At 39.4% G+C, this 18,432-nt stretch overlaps 1 protein-coding gene across 3 annotated transcripts in view; it reads left to right on the forward strand.

Annotated features, from left to right (window-relative positions):
• dpf3 (D4, zinc and double PHD fingers, family 3) overlaps positions 1–18,432 on the forward strand; it is a 182,202-nt gene that overhangs the window by 81,757 nt on the left and 82,013 nt on the right. For all 3 annotated transcript variants that reach the window (XM_039741840.1, XM_039741842.1, XM_039741841.1), the window contains exon 3: positions 6,697–6,804. In XM_039741840.1, coding sequence (XP_039597774.1) covers positions 6,697–6,804 — 108 coding nt within the window. The remainder of the gene's footprint in view (positions 1–6,696; positions 6,805–18,432) is intronic.

Raw genomic sequence — 18,432 nt, forward strand, 5'->3', positions numbered from 1 at the left:
CCTTTAAAGAGACTGCCATAAAGCTGAACGGAAATCTAAATGAACAGTTCATCATGATGCTCTTAAACAATCCATTGATATTTATAATAAAGTAGTATGCAGTGAGAGACAAAAGTATTTCACAACTGTCATTAATAGTAATGACCCTAGAATACTCTTTCATACAATTAATCAGCTCTTCCTATATTTGAAAAATTCACTCATTTTTTTAATAGTAAAATTACTGATATTTGATTGAATAGGTACAATACCGGATCCTGCATCTTTTGGCCCAGGGGTGTCGAACTCCAGTCCTGGAGGGCCGCAGTGGCTGCAGGTTTTCATCCTAACCATCTTCTTAATTAGTGACCAGTTTTTGATGCTAATTAACTTCTTTAGCCTTAGCTTTAATTAGCTTGACTCAGGCCCCTTAGTTGGTTTTTCCTTAATTAGCAGCCGGACAATAATGAGACATAAAACAAGCAGGACATGACCAGCTCACCCGTATCCATCAAATAAAATCTTAAAATAAAGATGAAAGTCTCAGTAAGGTTGATCCCTCAGGTTACCAAAACATTTTAGGAGTTCTTAGAAAAAACAGAATATCAACAATATTGGAAATGTCTGCTGTGGCAAAAAGAGAGCAGCAACAAGCCATGGAATTGAATAACGGGTTTAATTAAAAGCAAGAATCAGCTTCTTATTAAGGGACTGGTTGGAGTTTGAAGCCCCAATTTAGCTGGTCATATGTTGGCTCGTTTCATGTCTCATTTCTGTTTGGCTGTCATTTAATAAAAAAAAAAGAATCAATTCAGGAGACTTAATCCTTAAAAACAGGGATATTAAAATAGAGGGAAAAGAAGTTAATTAGCAGTGAAAACTGGACACTGATTAGGAAAAAGGGTGAGAATGAAAACCTGCAGCCCTCCAGGCATGGAGTTTGACACCTGTGGCATAGGGAACTCCATCCATCCATCCATCCATCCATTATCCAACCCGCTATATCCTAACTACAGGGTCACGGGGGTCTGCTGGAGCCAATTCCAGCCAACACAGGGTGCAAGGCAGGAAACAAACCCTGGGCAGGGCGCCAGTCCACTGCAGGGCACACACACACACACTAGGGACAATTTAGAATTGCCAATGCACCTAAACTGCATGTCTTTGCACTGTCGGAGGAAACCTGGAGTACCTGGAGGAAACCCACGCAGACACAGGGAGAACATGCAAACTCCACACAGGTAGGAAGCGATCCCGGGTCACCTAACTGCGAGGCAGCAGCGACACCATGCCGCCCCATAGGGAACTCATTCTGCAAAATTAATGAAGCTGAGTTTTATAAAATATTTAATTGTTTAAGTAATTCCATCTGTTTCTGTGATCCCATTCCTACGTCTTTCTATAAAGAAGTTATTGACTATAATTTTAACAGTACTAGATATCACAAACTGCTCATTAGAAACAGGCATTTTTCCAGAAACACTTAAAACAGCAATTGTTAAGCCTAAACTTATGAAACATAACAATTCTGCACTTAGTAACTATAGACCCATTTCCCACTTCTCTTCCATGAGAAAAATTTTAGAAAAAGTGGTTTTTAAACAGATCAATGACTTTCTTTCTAGAAATAATATTTATGAGAGTCTCCAGTCTGGTTTTAAACAAGGGCACATCACTCTTTAAGGATATATTTCTATTCTTATAGTCCTTGACTTAAGTGCTGCTTTTGATACAGTTGATCACAATATACTTTTAAATCATCTTAAGGAATGGATTGGTTTATCTGGGACTGTTTTAAATTGGGTTAGGACATATATTTAAATGGAAAGCAGGATTTTATTAGCTTAGGGGATCCTGTATCAAAAATATATGACATTCATTATGGTGTTCTTTGTGCTGGATCTCCTCCTGTTTTTCCTGTATATGCTGCCATTGGGTAAAATTATTGCAGAGCATGGAGTCACCTTCCATAGCTATACTCAGTTATACATATCTGTAGTTCCAGAAGATCCCAGTGCTGTAAATAAACTGCTGAGTTGTCTATTGAGTATCATGAGTTAACTCTTTCAGGGCAGATGTTGACTTTTGTTAAAAGGAGGGGTTGACGGTGGTACTCAACTGTAAACGGTGACCATACCCACCGTTATGTTATAATTGGATTCTCTTTGCTAGAAAGAAAGTTAGCTTCATTGGTTTGACCGAGTCTCCCTGTACTCGTGTGAGTAGAGAAGGGCAAACAACTGCAAAAATGGCATCGACATCTGTCGAGAGATTGAAGCGAATACATAAAGCAAAATACTCCATGGACAACGTTTTGCGTATTATTACTGAATTGGCCTCTGACTTGTCGGACTCTGATTTTTATACAAGTAATCTAAAACGAACATAAGGTACCACATCAGGTGATCAGTCCCCAGCTGATTGTGGTGATGAACACTGTTGTGTAGCTACATTCGTCTGGGAAGACCTCCATTTATGACAAGAGGTACAAACCAGATTGTGAGGCACTTGGACTGCGACCTCTGCTACCACCCTCAACCCTGTGAAGACAGCCCGGCAGCCAGCCTCCCATGCATTCGTGCCAGCTATCTTGCCGTCCGTGAGTGGCTTGAGCCATTGAAGACTGCGAACTGGTGGCCATGGCACACAGCAACTGATGTTTTGTTTTAATACCTGTGTAAAACCATTGCTTTGTGTGTTTTTCAGAAAACTGAGTTTTTTGGAAAAATAGTCAGCCCTCAAAGAGTTAAATGAAGACAAGAGTGAAATTCTCCTTATTGACAAAGAAATGCAGAGGGAATAGCTTTTAAACAGTCTACAGACGAAAACAGGTTAAAAATCCAGGCATTATTCTTGACTCTGAGCTAACATTTAAACCACACATTAAGAATGTCGTGAAGACTTCTTTCTTCCATCTCAGAAACAAGTAAGACCATTCCTTAACTTGGAAGATGCTAAGAAGCTGACTCGTGCTTTTGTTTTCTCACACCTAGACTATGGTAATGCACTTCTCACAGGACTTTCTACAAAGACAACTGAAAGATGACAACTTGTTCAAAATGCAGAAGCAAGAGTACCTACTCACACTAGAATATCTAAACATATTACCTCTGTTTTAGCGAGACTATACTGGTTACCTGTTTCTTTTAGAATTGATTTTAAAATACTTATAATAGTATTTAAAGCTCTAAATGGACAAGTACCTTCATATATTTCAGAGTGTCCGTTTGAATTTGTCCCAAATAGGTTCTTAAGAGGGGCGGCATGGTGGTGCAGTGGAGACCCAGGTTCACCTCCCGGGTCCTCCCTGCATGGAGCTTGCATGTTCTCCCCGTGTCTGCGTAGGTTTCCTCCGGGCACTCCAGTTTCCTCCAACAGTTCAAAGACATGCAGGTTAGGTGGATTAGCGATTCTAAATTGGCCCTAGTGTGTGGGTGTGTTTGTGTGTTTCCTGCGGTGGGTTGGCACCCTGCCCGGGATTGGTTCCTGCCTTGTGCCCTGTGTTGGCTGGGATTGGGTCCAGCAGACCCCCATGACCCTGTGTTCGGATTCAGTGGGTTGGAAAATGGATGGGTGGAGGTTCTTAAGATCATCAAGTGCTTGCTTGCTAAACATTCCTAAAGTAAAATACAAGAAATATGGAGAAGGAGCTTTCTGTTTTTATGCACAAAAGATCTGAAACAACCTGCCCTTAGATGTTGATCAGGCCTAAAAAGCAGCTGAAAACATACTTTTTTGTGCTTTAGGTTAGCTCTCACTGTATTATAATCATGTATTTTAATTGTCACCTTTGCCTCTCTTTTATCTTAGTATGATGTCTGAATGTTTGATCGTGTTCTTGTTTTATGATTATCCTTATTGATTCCACTTTGTTTTTATTTTGTCTCTATTCTTTTTTTTTTGCACCCTCTGTAAAGCACTTTGAGCTGCATTCAGATGTATGAAATGTGTTATTACATTATTATTATTATTGCTTACTTACTCAGTGTTTGACTTTGACTTAAAGGACACTCTTGTACACATACATTATTTTTTCTTTCATACTATAAATGAGCATTGGAATGATGTTGCCTGCATTAAGTTTTTGTATAAAAGATTTTTGAAAGGATTAACCAAACACTTAGTGTTGAATTAAGAGAAAGAGTTGGTGTGGAAACAAGAGGTGATAAGTGTTGTGCTAAGGAGAAACAGGGAGGTGAAAGACCGAATATGATTGGGTGAAGAGGTGGACCAAGGTAGTGATGGAGGGATAAGGCTCAGGGGGAGAGCAAGGAGGATATGGTTGGAAGTGGTGTCTGATTATAGATAGAGGATGCCAAGCACCACGGCAAGTGGAGGAAAAATATTTGGGGGCGCAACCACGTAACCTTGATAAACCTGTAAAATGGCCTTTAAATCAATGAAGATGATTACGATTTCAAATTAAGTTACGTAACTATATGATGTAGGTCCACCATACAGGGAGAAGCAGTTTACATTCTGTTTTATTAGGTCAGGATTATGTCTTGCCTGTCGTATTAAAAAACACACTGATCAAGTAGTAAATAGCCATCTTGCACAATGTACTGTACTTAAAAGCAGAATAATCTTTTTAAATGGGTCATGCACCCCTAAATGTGTTACTGTATGTTCAAGAATTTTACTAATCTCATTACGTGTATCATACTGTGGTTGTAGTGATTTCATTATGAATATTGATTTTTGGATGTATTCTTTCATTTCTGATTTATTTTGCACAACTATTCTTGATTTTTCAGATCGGTAAAATATTTTACAATTTCTCTCAATTTTGCACTTTATTTTTATTGCAAGCACTGCTGTTTTACTCTCGATTTTGATGATATCTGTCATATTGCATTTGACTGTCATTGGTAAGCAATTGAGCTGCCAGTTCCAAGTTGCTGTTGTGGAACATGGCCCGGACACAGACAGGTAGACATGATTTAATCACCCAACACACCTAATATATACAAATGTGCCACACACAACCCCAAAACTCCCCCAAAGTCCAGGCTTGTACCAAAATGCCTCTTTCTTCAGGCCACCTCCTTTCCTCTCCTCCCGAGCTCCTGATTAACCTCTGCCGGCACTCCCCAGTGTGGCGGAAGTACCGGCCGTGCACCTGGAAGCACTCCGGGTGTCCCTGGTCGTCTTCACCCCAGCACTTCCGGGTGTGGCGGAAGTGCTGAGGACCAGGGTTCTCCAGGCATCAGGGCACCCTCCTGGCGGTGACCAGGGTTGAGCTTCCAAGCTCAGTTCCAGTGGTCCCCAAACCCACCAGGCGGTCGCCCCCTCGTGGTCTGGAGGAGGCGTAATCCCTCCTCTGGCCTTTCCGGGCATCCCGGCTGGGTGCCACCCCCAGCCGCTTGCCACACTGTTTAAAATTCTAAGCTCCAAGACAAGTGGAGTATGGTCACAAGTAAAATTGGTTTCATAATAGTAAGATGTAGCAGAGAGAAGCAGATTGTCAATTAATTAAAAATTAATTTCTGCAAGGTGAATGTTGAGGCCAGGAAAAAGCCAAGTGCTTGGGGTACCATTCTGGCAAAACCCCATTTAATTGCAAGAAGAATAAGAAAAATAATGAAAAATATGTGTTCACAGGCACTATTTGTTAGGGACAATTCCCTTCAATCAGTGCTCTCTTTGGGTGACACTTTCTTTATCTTTTTCTTTTGAGCGTTTGCTATTGTGGTGAGGTCTGAAATGAGACACTACTTTCCAAGTGTGTCTCCCTTTTATATCAGGAAGGACAGGGCTTCTTGGCTTCATTGGCCTCAAGAGGTGGTTTCTTGAGGCTGTGAGGGTAAAAGGAGACAAGACTGCCCCCTCTTGTTCTATGGTGGTACCACATGCCTTGGTGAGCGTGTTTCACACGAGTGACAATGTAAGATTCAATGAAGAAAAATAAGAATACTGTCTGAAAGGCAGGTAAAGAACTCTTTATCAAGCAGAAATGGAATGAACCTTGATAAAATGTGAAAATTTGGAGGCTATCATAGACAGTGCAGTTACAGTTGGAGATGATTGACAATTAAATAAAGAACTTTGTGAATTCCTTATTGTCCCAGTTTAATGTTTATTATCCAAAATTAAATTATTTATATATCTATATACATCTATAATGCAACACCACTCCAAATTAGAGATTTCTTCAGTAGCTGCAAACAAGAATGAAATAAAAATCAATATTCCTGCTCCCCTGCTCATCTTGTTATAGATAGACTGAACAGACTGAATACTAAAAGTCGTCTCCTAGGGGAAAAATTCAGTAACGTTTTATTACTGTCCACTTCATTTAAAAGCATAATTGTAGACATGGAACATTGCAAAGTAAAAAAAAGTCTTGTGACCTCTTCATTTATTTTTTATTTTCTATTGTGTTTAATATAGATAATTAAAATCAAACTATTCTATTTGTGCTATATGTACAGTTTTCAGGGTATAATAAAAATGCGCTGTTTTGTAATTTACTTCATTATCTACAGATAATTCTAGTTCTATTTTCAAAGCTTTGCAATACAACTTTTTGATAACTGATGGTTTCTGAAATGATTGAGGTTTTACATTACAATGTTGTTTTAAATGTTGTTCTCAAAGTGCCAGGCACATTGCTTATTTCTTGTAACAAGGGTTCAATAATAGGATAGCAATACATTAAAAAAAGGTCACATTTTTGTAATGAAAGTCAAACATGATTGTCCCTTCTTAATGTAGGTTTGACCTCTGGACAGATGTACACTTACCCTGCACGGTGCTGGAGAAAAAAGAGGAGACTGCAGCCACCTGGAGACCCTCAGCTCCATCTGTGTGAGTTTAAATTGGGTGAGTTCCTCTCCTCTTAATTTTATTTTATGTATAATTTTAAATAGGAATTCTACTATTAACTTAGTTTGGGATAAGACTTGCAAATTGGGGACAATTTTCAAAGTTATAATATGAATGGGATATATAGAAACAATGGTTCCAAAGAAAGAGCATCCCAAAATCAATCATTTATTTTGTTATCAGAAATTTAAACCTGAAACTGAGGAATCATTTCTTATATTTGTTTAAACTTCTTATGTTCTCTCTGTTAGCCTGTGAACACATTGTGATCTGTATACACTTACACTTGTGGCTGATCTGACTATCTTGATCAGTCCACACTTTGTAGTTAAAAGTGTGTTCTGCCACATTAAATATTTATGTTTACATGTCAGAAATGATACCCTAATATCGAAAACCAAAATATTTGTAGGTACAATTTGGACAACTGTTGTATTGCAATTTTTTTTATACTCTAACTAATTTAACCTGTCTATTGGTTTAAAAAATGCAAATGTTCAGAAATGATAATTCATTGCTGACTTTTATTAATTGGTGATTTCAATTTAATTCATTTTCATAGAGAGCCCTTCTCATTGTCAAACTAAGAGATCTGTACTCAATAACAAAAATGGTTAAAATAAAACTTTAAAGGACTGTGCAATTTGTGAAATACAATTTTTACATCTCTCTATTACAGGGGTGTCGAACTCCAGTCCTGGAGGGCCGCAGTGGCTGCAGGTTTTCATTCTAAACATCTTCTTAATTAGTGACCAGTTTTTGATGCTAATTAACTTCTTTAGCCTTAGCTTTAATTAGCTTGACTCAGGCCCCTCAGTTGTTTTTTCCTTAATTAGCAGCCGGACAATAATGAGACATAAAACAAGCAGGACATGACCAGCTCACCCGTATCCATCAAATAAAATCTTAAAATAAAGATGAAAGTCTCAGTAAGGTTGTAAAGTAAAGTCCCTCAGGTTACCAAAACATTTTAGGAGTTCTTAGAAAAAAACAGAATATCAACAATATTGGAAATGTCTGCTGTGGCAAAAAGAGAGCAGCAACAAGCCATGGAATTGAATAACGGGTTTAATTAAAAGCAAGAATCAGCTTCTCATTAAGGGACTGGTTGGAGTTTGAAGCCCCAATTTAGCTGGTCATCTGTTGGCTCGTTTCATGTCTCATTTCTGTTTGGCTGTCATTTAATGAAAAAAAAAGAATCAATTCAGGAGACGTAATCCTTAAAAACAGGGATATTAAAATAGAGGGAAAAGAAGTTAATTAGCAGTGAAAACTGGACACTGATTAGGAAAAAGGGTTAGAATGAAAACCTGCAGCCCTCCAGGCCTGGAGTTTGACACCTGTGGCATAGGGAACTCCATCCATCCATCCATCCATTATCCAACCCGCTATATCCTAACTACAAGGTCATGGGGGTCTGCTGGAGCCAATCCCAGCCAACACAGGGCGCAAGGCAGGAAACAAACCCTAGGCAGGGCGCCAGTCCACTGTAGGGCGTGCACACACACACACACTAGGGACAATTTAGAATTGCCAGTGCACCTAACCTGCGTGTATTTGCACTATCGGAGGAAACCTGGAGTACCTGGAGGAAACCCACGCAGACACAGGGAGAACATGCAAACTCCACACAGGTAGGAAGCGATCCCGGGTCACCTAACTGCGAGGCAGCAGCGACACCATGCCGCCCCATAGGGAACTCATTCTGCAAAATTAATGAAGCTGAGTTTTGTAAAATATTTAATTGTTTAAGTAATTCCATCTGTTTCTGTGATCCCATTCCTACGTCTTTCTATAAAGAAGTTATTGACTGTATCATTTTAACAGTACTAGATATCACAAACTGCTCATTAGAAACAGGCATTTTTCCAGAAACACTTAAAACAGCAATTGTTAAGCCTAAACTTATGAAACATAACAATTCTGCACTTAGTAACTATAGACCCTTTTCCCACTTCTCTTCTCAATGGATTGGTTTATCTGGGACTGTTTTAAATTGGGTTAGGACATATATTTAAATGGAAAGCAGGATTTTATTAGCTTAGGGGATCCTGTATCAAAAATATATGACATTCATTATGGTGTTCTTTGTGCTGGATCTCCTCCTGTTTTTCCTGTATATGCTGCCATTGGGTAAAATTATTGCAGAGCATGGAGTCACCTTCCATAGCTATACTCAGTTATACATATCTGTAGTTCCAGAAGATCCCAGTGCTGTAAATAAACTGCTGAGTTGTCTATTGAGTATCATGAGTTAACTCTTTCAGGGCAGATGTTGACTTTTTTTAAAAGGAGGGGTTGACGGTGGTACTCAACTGTAAACGGTGACCATACCCACCGTTATGTTATAATTGGATTCTCTTTGCTAGAAAAGCCAAGCAAAATGACACCTTTTATTGGCTAACTAAAAAGATTACAATATGCAAGCTTTCGAGGCAACTCAGGCCCCTTCTTCAGGCAAGATGTAATACAGATTACATCTTGCCTGAAGAAGGGGCCTGAGTTGCCTCGAAAGCTTGCATATTGTAATCTTTTTAGTTAGCCAATAAAAGGTGTCATTTTGCTTGGCTTTTCTCTACATTCATAATGGCTAACACGGTACAACAACCTAGTACTACTTTGCTAGAAAGAAAGTCAGCTTCTCATTAAGGAACTGGTTGGAGTTTGAAGCCCCAATTTAGCTGGTCATATGTTGGCTCGTTTCATGTCTCATTTCTGTTTGGCTGTCATTTAATGAAGGAAAGAATCAATTCAGAAGACTTAATCCTTAAAACAGAGCTATTAAAATAGAGGGAAAAGAAGTTAATTAGCAGTGAAAACTGGACACTGATTAGGAAAAGGGTTAGAAAGAAAACCTGCACCCACTGCGGCCCTCCAGGCCTGGAGTTTGACACCCGTGCTCTATTATAATAAAAATCCTGGGAGGAAGACTAGGGACATGAGACGTGATCTTCTTGGAAGACAATTTGATGTCCCACAAGAGAGACTTTAACGTTACGCGAGACAAGGCAGTGAGACAACATTTAAAACAAATCCACGAAAATCTAACCTAGCAGTTGTTGGAATGCTTTCGGCAGACACGCTTCATGTGCTCCCAGCTCTTAAAACAACTACAAGCGACAAGCAGAACATGCAGCTTGCCAGCAGCAGAAAGCCAGCAGATGATCTGACCGTTTCTCCTTAGCGTGCTTTCAGCCACCCTAACCCCCCTCATACTAAACCCGGCACAAAGCGAGCTGCAAAGACACAAGATGGCAAAAGGACAGCTGCTGTACAGGCTTTGAAATGATGGGGCAGCGAGACAAGCAGAACAGTCAGCTCACCAGCAGCAGAAAGACAGCAGATGATCCGACGGCATCACCTTAGCTTGCATTCAGCCGCACCCCCTTCATAACGCGAGCAGCGTCATACGTCCTGCGAGAAAGAGCTGCAACCCTGTCTGGGGCCAGAAATAAAGGACAAGTATTGTTTTTACAAAAGTTTTAAAGTAAAAGTGAAAATAATGCATATGTAACAATACCCATGAAAATAACAATCTCTTTAAATTGTATATCCGGTAAACCAAACCCAAGGGTGGGCAAGCAAAGCGAGCAGGGGGCAGAGCCCTTGTGTATATACAAGGGTAAATTGAAAAGTAAAGCCAATTTTAACGTTTTATTTAATTTTGAAATTATGCAGTAATTGCAGTGGATAGGAGTTGACAAAATAGAACATGTTTGGGATGGCTTATGGGTAGTTTGAATGTACAACATGCAGCAATCTGTCATTAGTCTAGTTAACATCAAGATCCAATGAACATGGTCACTCTACTGTGGGATTGCACCATTGTTGAACACCACACCATAGGGAGATTTCTTTGGTTTGTTTGTCACATGATTACTCATAAACTACTGGGGCCAGTACCTTGATCTCGGTCTTGATTGAAAGCTTATCACCTTATATATACTGGTATTTTCAAAAAATGTGAATCCTGGCAAACTCAGCAAACTAATCTGTGCTCATAGATTTCTTATATGAAAGTGATACACAAAGTGACATGGAAGAAAGAAAGGCAGCAACATCTGCTGAGTGTCTTACTGGTGGGTAGAAAAGTTTATTGTAATAAGCATGTTACATGTACAATAAAACGGAGACCCAGACCACTAAGAAAAATACTCCAATTCCACCAAATGACTACCAACTGGCGCTTACCTGTTTTCTGGCCATTCAGCGTAGCACTAAGGTGCAGTTCAATGTATGTGCTACTTACATCTACCATCTATTAAGCAGCCCTGCTATCAGTCCTTGAGGATTAACTTGATCAGAGGGGCAGCAAAGCCAAGTACTGCTTCAGGACACTTAGAACAGATGGCTAAGACTTATCTGAGTGATTAATGAGAAATGCGAACAGCATCCTCAGCAGCTATAATGAGTATTTTGAGTGCTATGGGGTCTCCAAAATATTAATACCTGGATCAATGAAGAGTTTGGGGCTATTATTGTATAGCTAAATAACAGGAATTTAAAAAAGACCTGCAACTTGAGATCAAAGGGTATTTGGCATGTACACTTTAGTGCATGTAATAATAATTGGTATGAATTAAGGTGATGTGAGCTAGGATATCAATGACATAGTATGTCAAAAGGAGGTTTAGCGTGAAGCAAATTAGCCTGTTCACAGGCAATTTTGATTGATATTAACTAATATATGGACTTTTGTAAATAGATAAAAATTAATCAACTAATAGATAGATAGATAGATGTTGTTTTCTTCTCCTCCATTGTCAAGTGACCATAGCTCAAGGATAATGGTTATTGGACATACTGCATATCATAAGGTCAGTCAGTCATTCTCCAACCTGCTATATCCTAACACAGGGTCACGGGGGTCTGCTGGAGCCAATTTCAGCCAACAAAGGACGCAAGGCAGGAACAAACCCAGGGCAGGGCACCAGCCCACCGCAGATATTATAAGGTTCCATATCTATATCTTTATGTGTATACAAATATGTGACTCAGAATTTGTGCAGATGAAATTTCATTTTAGTTGTAAATTTGTTACAGCGCTCTGAATCTGCACTCAGCGAAGAGCACAACGCATAAATAATCCGAATTAGATAGATAGAGGGCGGCACGGTGGCGCAGTGGGTAGGGCTGCTGCCTCGCAGTTAGGGGACCTGGGTTTGCTTCCCAGGTCCTCCCTGCGTAGAGTTTGCATGTTCACCCCGTGTCTGTGTGGGTTTCCTCCGGGTGCTTCAGTTTCCTCCCACAGTCCAAAGACATGCAGGTTCGGTGCATTGGCGATCCTAAATTGTCCCTAGTATGTGCTTGGTGTGTGTGTGTGTGTCTGTGCGTGCCCTGTGGTGGGCTGATGCCCTGCCCGGGGTTTGTTTCCTGCCTGTAGTTGGGATATAGCGGGTTGGATAATGGATAGATAGATAGATAGATAGATAGATAGATAGACAGATATGAAAGACTCTGTCTATCTATCTATCTATCTATCTATCTATCTATCTATCTATCTATCTATCTATCTATCTATCTATCTATCTATCTATCTAGAACAAATTACCTTTCATCGTTCAGCCTGATGTAATTGGATAGAATGTGGAGGAATTTTGCAGTGTAAGATAGATAAACCTTAATTCTAGTTAGAATTGGCTGAGGAGAAATGCTTCTTTGCCATTCTATCCTCCTTGCTGTCCTGGACTACAGACCTAGGGTTCTTGTGGATCCAGATTTTCACTTCTTGTCTTTTCCCCTTGCACATAGATTTCCCAGGGGAGAACTGTCTAGTCACTGACAGCTCAATGTCAGAGAACACAGACACAATGGGTTGTGCATTGACAGAGGGCGTTTATTAAAAGATCTTTAATAACTGTTTGTTCTGCTTCTCTTCAGGGTCCATTTCAATTATCATTGTTTGTCATTTATTTGTAACTAATTTAATGAAATTATATGACATACAGTTGAATGGGCTGCTTTTCAGGGGTCGGCTGTGTGGACAAAACTGTGATGAAACCAAAGTTCAGACCATAAAAGAGGCTGTGAGGATAAATGATGCAACAGTTCATGTAATTAAACACATTTAAATGTATGAGCATTTCTGAGGAGCAGAATATCCACTCCATATAGGAAAAATAACACAAACAATAAACTTGTTAAATTATCCCTTCTATTACAGTGTTGCAGTCTCTTGTTGATTACATTTTTTACTCAGCTCAAATTGTGTAGCTTGCTGATAAGTAGTGTTCTCTGTCATCACCACTGCAAATTTTTTGTTGGCTTAGTAAATCCTCCCTTCATCTGTCTGAAGCCTTCAGCCAGAGCTTTGCCTCCTCCTCCTCCTCCTCCTCTGCAGGTGCCGTCTGTGAGGCTGACACTGAGCCTCAAGGCTGCTGCCATTAATAAATAAGTCGGCTCTGAGTGGGATGTGAATATAAATCTACTGATGGTTGGTGTGACTGCAGTACTGTTGTTATCCCTTCCAGAGTGAGACAAATGGGTGCGGTACAGTTTCTTGGTACGGGTAGACAGGCATCATCATGTCTCAGATTCATTGATGCACAGTTTTAGGGTGTATGCTAGGTTATGCTAGATGACTGTGAATAACCATCACAATTGAGAATCCTTATTTGGATCAACTGCTGTCTCCAATTTAATAGGCTTGTCTGTTTCATAAGGTTGGGTCAGTCTGCTTGGAGGCCATGAGACTTTGAAGGCTAAGTTTTTGTAAAAGAATATTCACCTCCAAGAGCATTGGACACATCAGGAATAATGCGACGTGATGTTAAGAACAGCAGCAGTTCAGTGTTATTTTTCCATTAAGAGACGCTTAACAAAATCAATAAGATGTGAAGTAGCAGAATATAAACGGATGAAAGCTCTATAAATTGAATTCTAAATAGAAAGGTGGCCTTATCTTAGGTTCCTAATTTAAATAGGAGGGGAGTGAACCATGCCTTGCCCGGCAGCACATCCCCGGCATTCACATCATCTCTAGCCACACCCTACATATGTCCAGTTTATGTAAGAACTTAGCCCAGTGAAGGTTATATTGTATATTTTGATAATTTGCTCTTTTATTTTTATGTTTTGTTTATTTTTCAGCATTATTAATCTACTTTGTCCTCTGCCTGTACTGACTAAAAAAGGTAGTCAGTTAAAAAATTTTTAAGCAATGGCCAGGTGAAAAGGGCGTGGTCAATTAACAAACAAAGATCAATATCGGAAGTCAGAAAGAGAGTTCACAAAGCCAAAATCGTGACCCAAAAGTCAGAGTCAAAAATTGCAGAGCTAGTTTCTATTGCCAGGATTCACAAAAATAAATTGCAAGTATCACTAGTATTATCCAGTCTCAGATATTGTGGGAAGGCAAATGGTGGCCTTTATATGGTCAAATCAATTACATTAACCGTCATATAATTCTCTTTGCATCATGGGATACATTGCCATAGCAGTGGCCACTTTAACCTCCCAAAATACCAGTGCCCACTGCCAAAGCAAAATAGTGGTGAAATCAACATTAAAAATTATTAACTTTTCAGGGAAGAGTCAAACTGTAAAGTAAAGTGCAACATTGAATTCCTTGGGTCATAAAATCACCAGCAGGATGTCCGTAAGAATTTTACCCCATTAGTAGATAAACAAAAAATGAATAAAAGGTGCCATTTATAATGCTGCCTGTGCATCAATGACATCAGGTCCACCTTATATGTCTCACCTGGGCTCAGCGGTAACACCATCTGACACACTTTCCCTAGCTTTGTGAGCCGATCCAAGCCAGGATCCTACAAGGCTCACCGGCAGCCACACACCCAGGCGGATGGACTTTAGCTCTGGAGAAGATCTTGCTTTCCAGCAGCCCACAATACAAGCCACATCACTCAGGCCAGATTTGTACTCAACTGCTGCAGTGTTTCTGACAACCCACAGACGCCCAAGCAGCATTTCTTTCTCGGATCCAGACCACGGGCATTAAAGTATTATTAGTTTTCTTTAAGTAATGGTGAATTGGTCTAATTGTTTTACAGATATTTACTAGTTTTATCAGATAACTTTATATTTGTAAAGCTGGCAAAGCCAAAAATCATTAAGTTGTTATTGTCAGTTATATTCAGTGGCTTTATTTGTTTTAATGTGCTTTTATAAACATTTTTTTTATAAATTTGTTTTTCTGTAACACCTTGCATGTTTTTATATAAATGTTGCAATTTTTGTTATAAGGTTGTTGCTTGGCTTAATGCTTAGAAATGTGATTATTCAGATTACTTCTGAACACTTGGCATTCAGCTTATTACATTAGTTTGATCGCTTGGTTTTGACTTGTTTTGGTTTCCTGACTTTGATTCTCATCTTTTGCATTGGCTAATAAATATCAGTCAACTTCCTAAGCTCCCAACCCTCTTGCTATGTCCCTTTTCCCTCTATGACTGCTACTTTCTGTGCAGTCATTACATTTTGTCCTCATCTATGGGTTGCATTGGTTAAATTCTATATGTCATCTTCTGTGTTTTTTTTTTTTGTTTTCACCATCTAATCTTCTGGGTGTTGTGCTAAGTAATATAAATCCATCCTTTATTAATTTCATTAGCTTTCTTCGGCCTCTCATGCAAGATTTAGTTCCCCATTCACACAAAGAACATTGTGATAAAATGGGGGATGATCACTGAAGAGGAGGTGAAGATCTTTTTAAGACAGGGCTGAGTTTGATGTTATTGTCAGGCAACTCATACTGCCTGACTGGCAGGTGCAACCTAATCATGGGCCTGTACTAAAGCAGCTCTTTTATTGGCCCTGTCCTTAGACTGCATTTGAGGCTGAGTATGTAAAGTGTGAATAGCCTTTAACTACCAGGTTTATCTGAGGCTGAAGCTAGCAGGTGAGTTGGGACGACATCTAATTTATATCATGATCATTACAAGATATACAGTCATTTTTTGAGTATTATTTTCATGTATTCAATTTATTGTTTTGGATTAAATCACAATGCCATTTTACCTTCCACAGTTTTCATAATTTTTTTGTATCTGGAACGTTGGCACCACCATATTGTTTACAGTTGCTGTACCTTTTGCTCAGCATGTGACTCAAGTTATGCAATGCATGCCATTGTCGTTACAGCGGATAAGAGCTGCATAGCTGGATTCATAATTTTGGGATATTATGAACCTACTTTTTGTTCATGCCTATTTTCAAATTAGGGACACTTCTGGTTAGCTTTGCCCGTGACTCTCGTTTAGATCTTATTGATTATGATTTCGCTCTAAAGTTTTTGGTTTTGATTATCATTTAGTCTTTCTGACTGCCGAGTAGTGAATCCCTGTTTGTCTTTTTGACCACAATTTTACTTTTGGCCTATTGCTTTGTTCATCTGCTGGACATTCCAAAAGGTGTTGCACTACATTCAGACAAGATGCAGCACTTAACAGTACCTCCTCCTGGAAGTGCTGAACAAACTTCAGAATCACCTCATCCTCAGGATGTAGCATAAGAATATAGGAAATTTGATAAACGAGATGAGATCATTCAGTTCTTCAAGCTTGTTTGTTTAGCTAATAGCTAAGCTTCCTCAATATCTCATCCAAATCTTTCTTAAAGGTTGTCAAAATTTCTCCTTAAACTCCAAGTCTCAGTAATTTGCTCCAGATTCCCACAACTCTTTGAGTAAAGGAGTGCTTCCTGGCTTCAGTCCAAAATGCACTTCACCTTAATCTCCACTGAAGACTTAGATTAGGTCCCCACACAGTCTTTTCTGCTTGAGTTTAAACAGGTTTAATTCGAGTCTGTCAGAGTTGTTAAGGCTCTGGGACACTTAAGGCTCTGGGACACATCTTTCTGGTGGTGTGAAACAGGACTCATGAACACATTTTCATAGTGATGGTAGAACAGGATTATAAGAGAATGGCTGTAATGCTTCCTAACTGAACCATAACATGTCACCTTAGAAGCAACTCCTCCAGCGATTGGTGAGAGCAGCTCAGGATTAACTACTCTTCAGAAACCTTTAGAAGAGGGAGATAACTCTAGAAATCCCTGTACATCTACATACTCAATTCTATACACTGTGACTATTGTGGACTTTCCAGCCGAACAAGTCAGACAATCGTGGAGTAAATGTTCCATTTTTTAAAACAAGATCAGATTTATTACAATAAAAATAGATCGGTCCAATGTGTAGTAAAAAGTCTATTGGAATACCCTGGGGTTAACAAAATCCAATTCTCTGTTTGCCAGATCAGTATTTTAGTCTTTTAATCAGCCACTTTGGGCTTTCAGAAAAATGTTTTATAAACCCACTGTGGCTACTTCAAGAAATAATTACTTGCTGTAGGAAATTCTTAGTTTACAGGACTAGAGTCTTGCTTTTCACAAAAGCACCTCGTACTAGGTAGAACTCATTCTCTTCTCCATTTCCTCACTCTCTGCCTGACTTCTCATTTTGTCCAGATTTCAAGGATGCCTTGACCTTTTTGGGCTATTGTTGCTGCCAGGTACCTATGGCATCAATGCTGACGGTGTCCTCCGTAGAAAAGAGAAGCTATCACTGAAGTTAATAGGTTTCTCTTTCCTGTGGTACCAGAGTTTCTCACTTGTTTCCACTTGTGCATCAAAATGAGGGAGCAGGCAGTCATGGCAATGCATTTAGTAAAAGGGTTTCAAAAAGCGATAGCCCAGAATAATACAAAAGCAAAATAATCACTTAAAGTTCCCAGAAGTAGAAACACTTGATACAAAATTATACAACATCTACAGTAGAATCTGTAAGGGAGCTAGACTGTCTTGTGGGTGCAGCATGTTGGTGTCATGATATCCATGGCAAGTCACACTTGCCTGTTTCCTTTTTCTCAAAATTTCATAAGTCTTGAAAGAAAGTTGACATATATCAACCTTTTAGATGGGAATATCCTTGGAATTATGGTCTTTTTAGGGTCAGAAAACCCTCTTGTACTTCTAAAGAATTCTTCTAGGCATATTTGCCCATATGTTCCATGGCTGTCCTAGGCTGTTTATTGCTTGAGCTAGGCAGCAGAATCCTAGAATCTTCTTACTCCTGTTTACCATATTCCTTTCAGCAGTTCTGGAGGCACCCCCTAATGTGATATTCCCTTATGCAACTGCTGATGTACAGTGCCCCTTACTTTAATTCTGGTGGGCTGACTGCATATAAAGGCCATTATTTAATTCTGTACCTTTCCCATGGCATTATGTTTCTACTTCTGCCCCTAAAAAATATGGTCACAGGAACCAGTACATGTCCCAGTGATATCAGAAGCTAGTCCAGAACGAACATCGTATAGGGTGCCCCTCCATTGAAGGACATATTTTTTGACCAATAATATATTGCTACCTTGTCTTCTTCTTCTTCTTTCAGCTGCTTCCGTTAGGGGTCGCCACAGCGGATCATCTTTGTAATTCCAGTTATATTTCTTTTTGCCATTTTTAATTAACTGTATAGTGTGATGGTTGGCATTACGGGCATGAGATACTGCATCCAAGATACTGTCTCAATAGATGGAAAAGACTGCAACAATAATAGGAAATGTCATACTGCGATTAATGTTGGGGTTTCAATTTAAGGTCCACATTTGATGACTAATATGTGCAGATAATGGCTACCCTTTCCATGTTCTTTAAATGTATAAG

The sequence above is a fragment of the Polypterus senegalus genome, chromosome 18 (genome assembly GCF_016835505.1).
Source record: "Polypterus senegalus isolate Bchr_013 chromosome 18, ASM1683550v1, whole genome shotgun sequence".
NCBI classification, from domain to species: Eukaryota; Metazoa; Chordata; class Cladistia; order Polypteriformes; family Polypteridae; genus Polypterus; species Polypterus senegalus.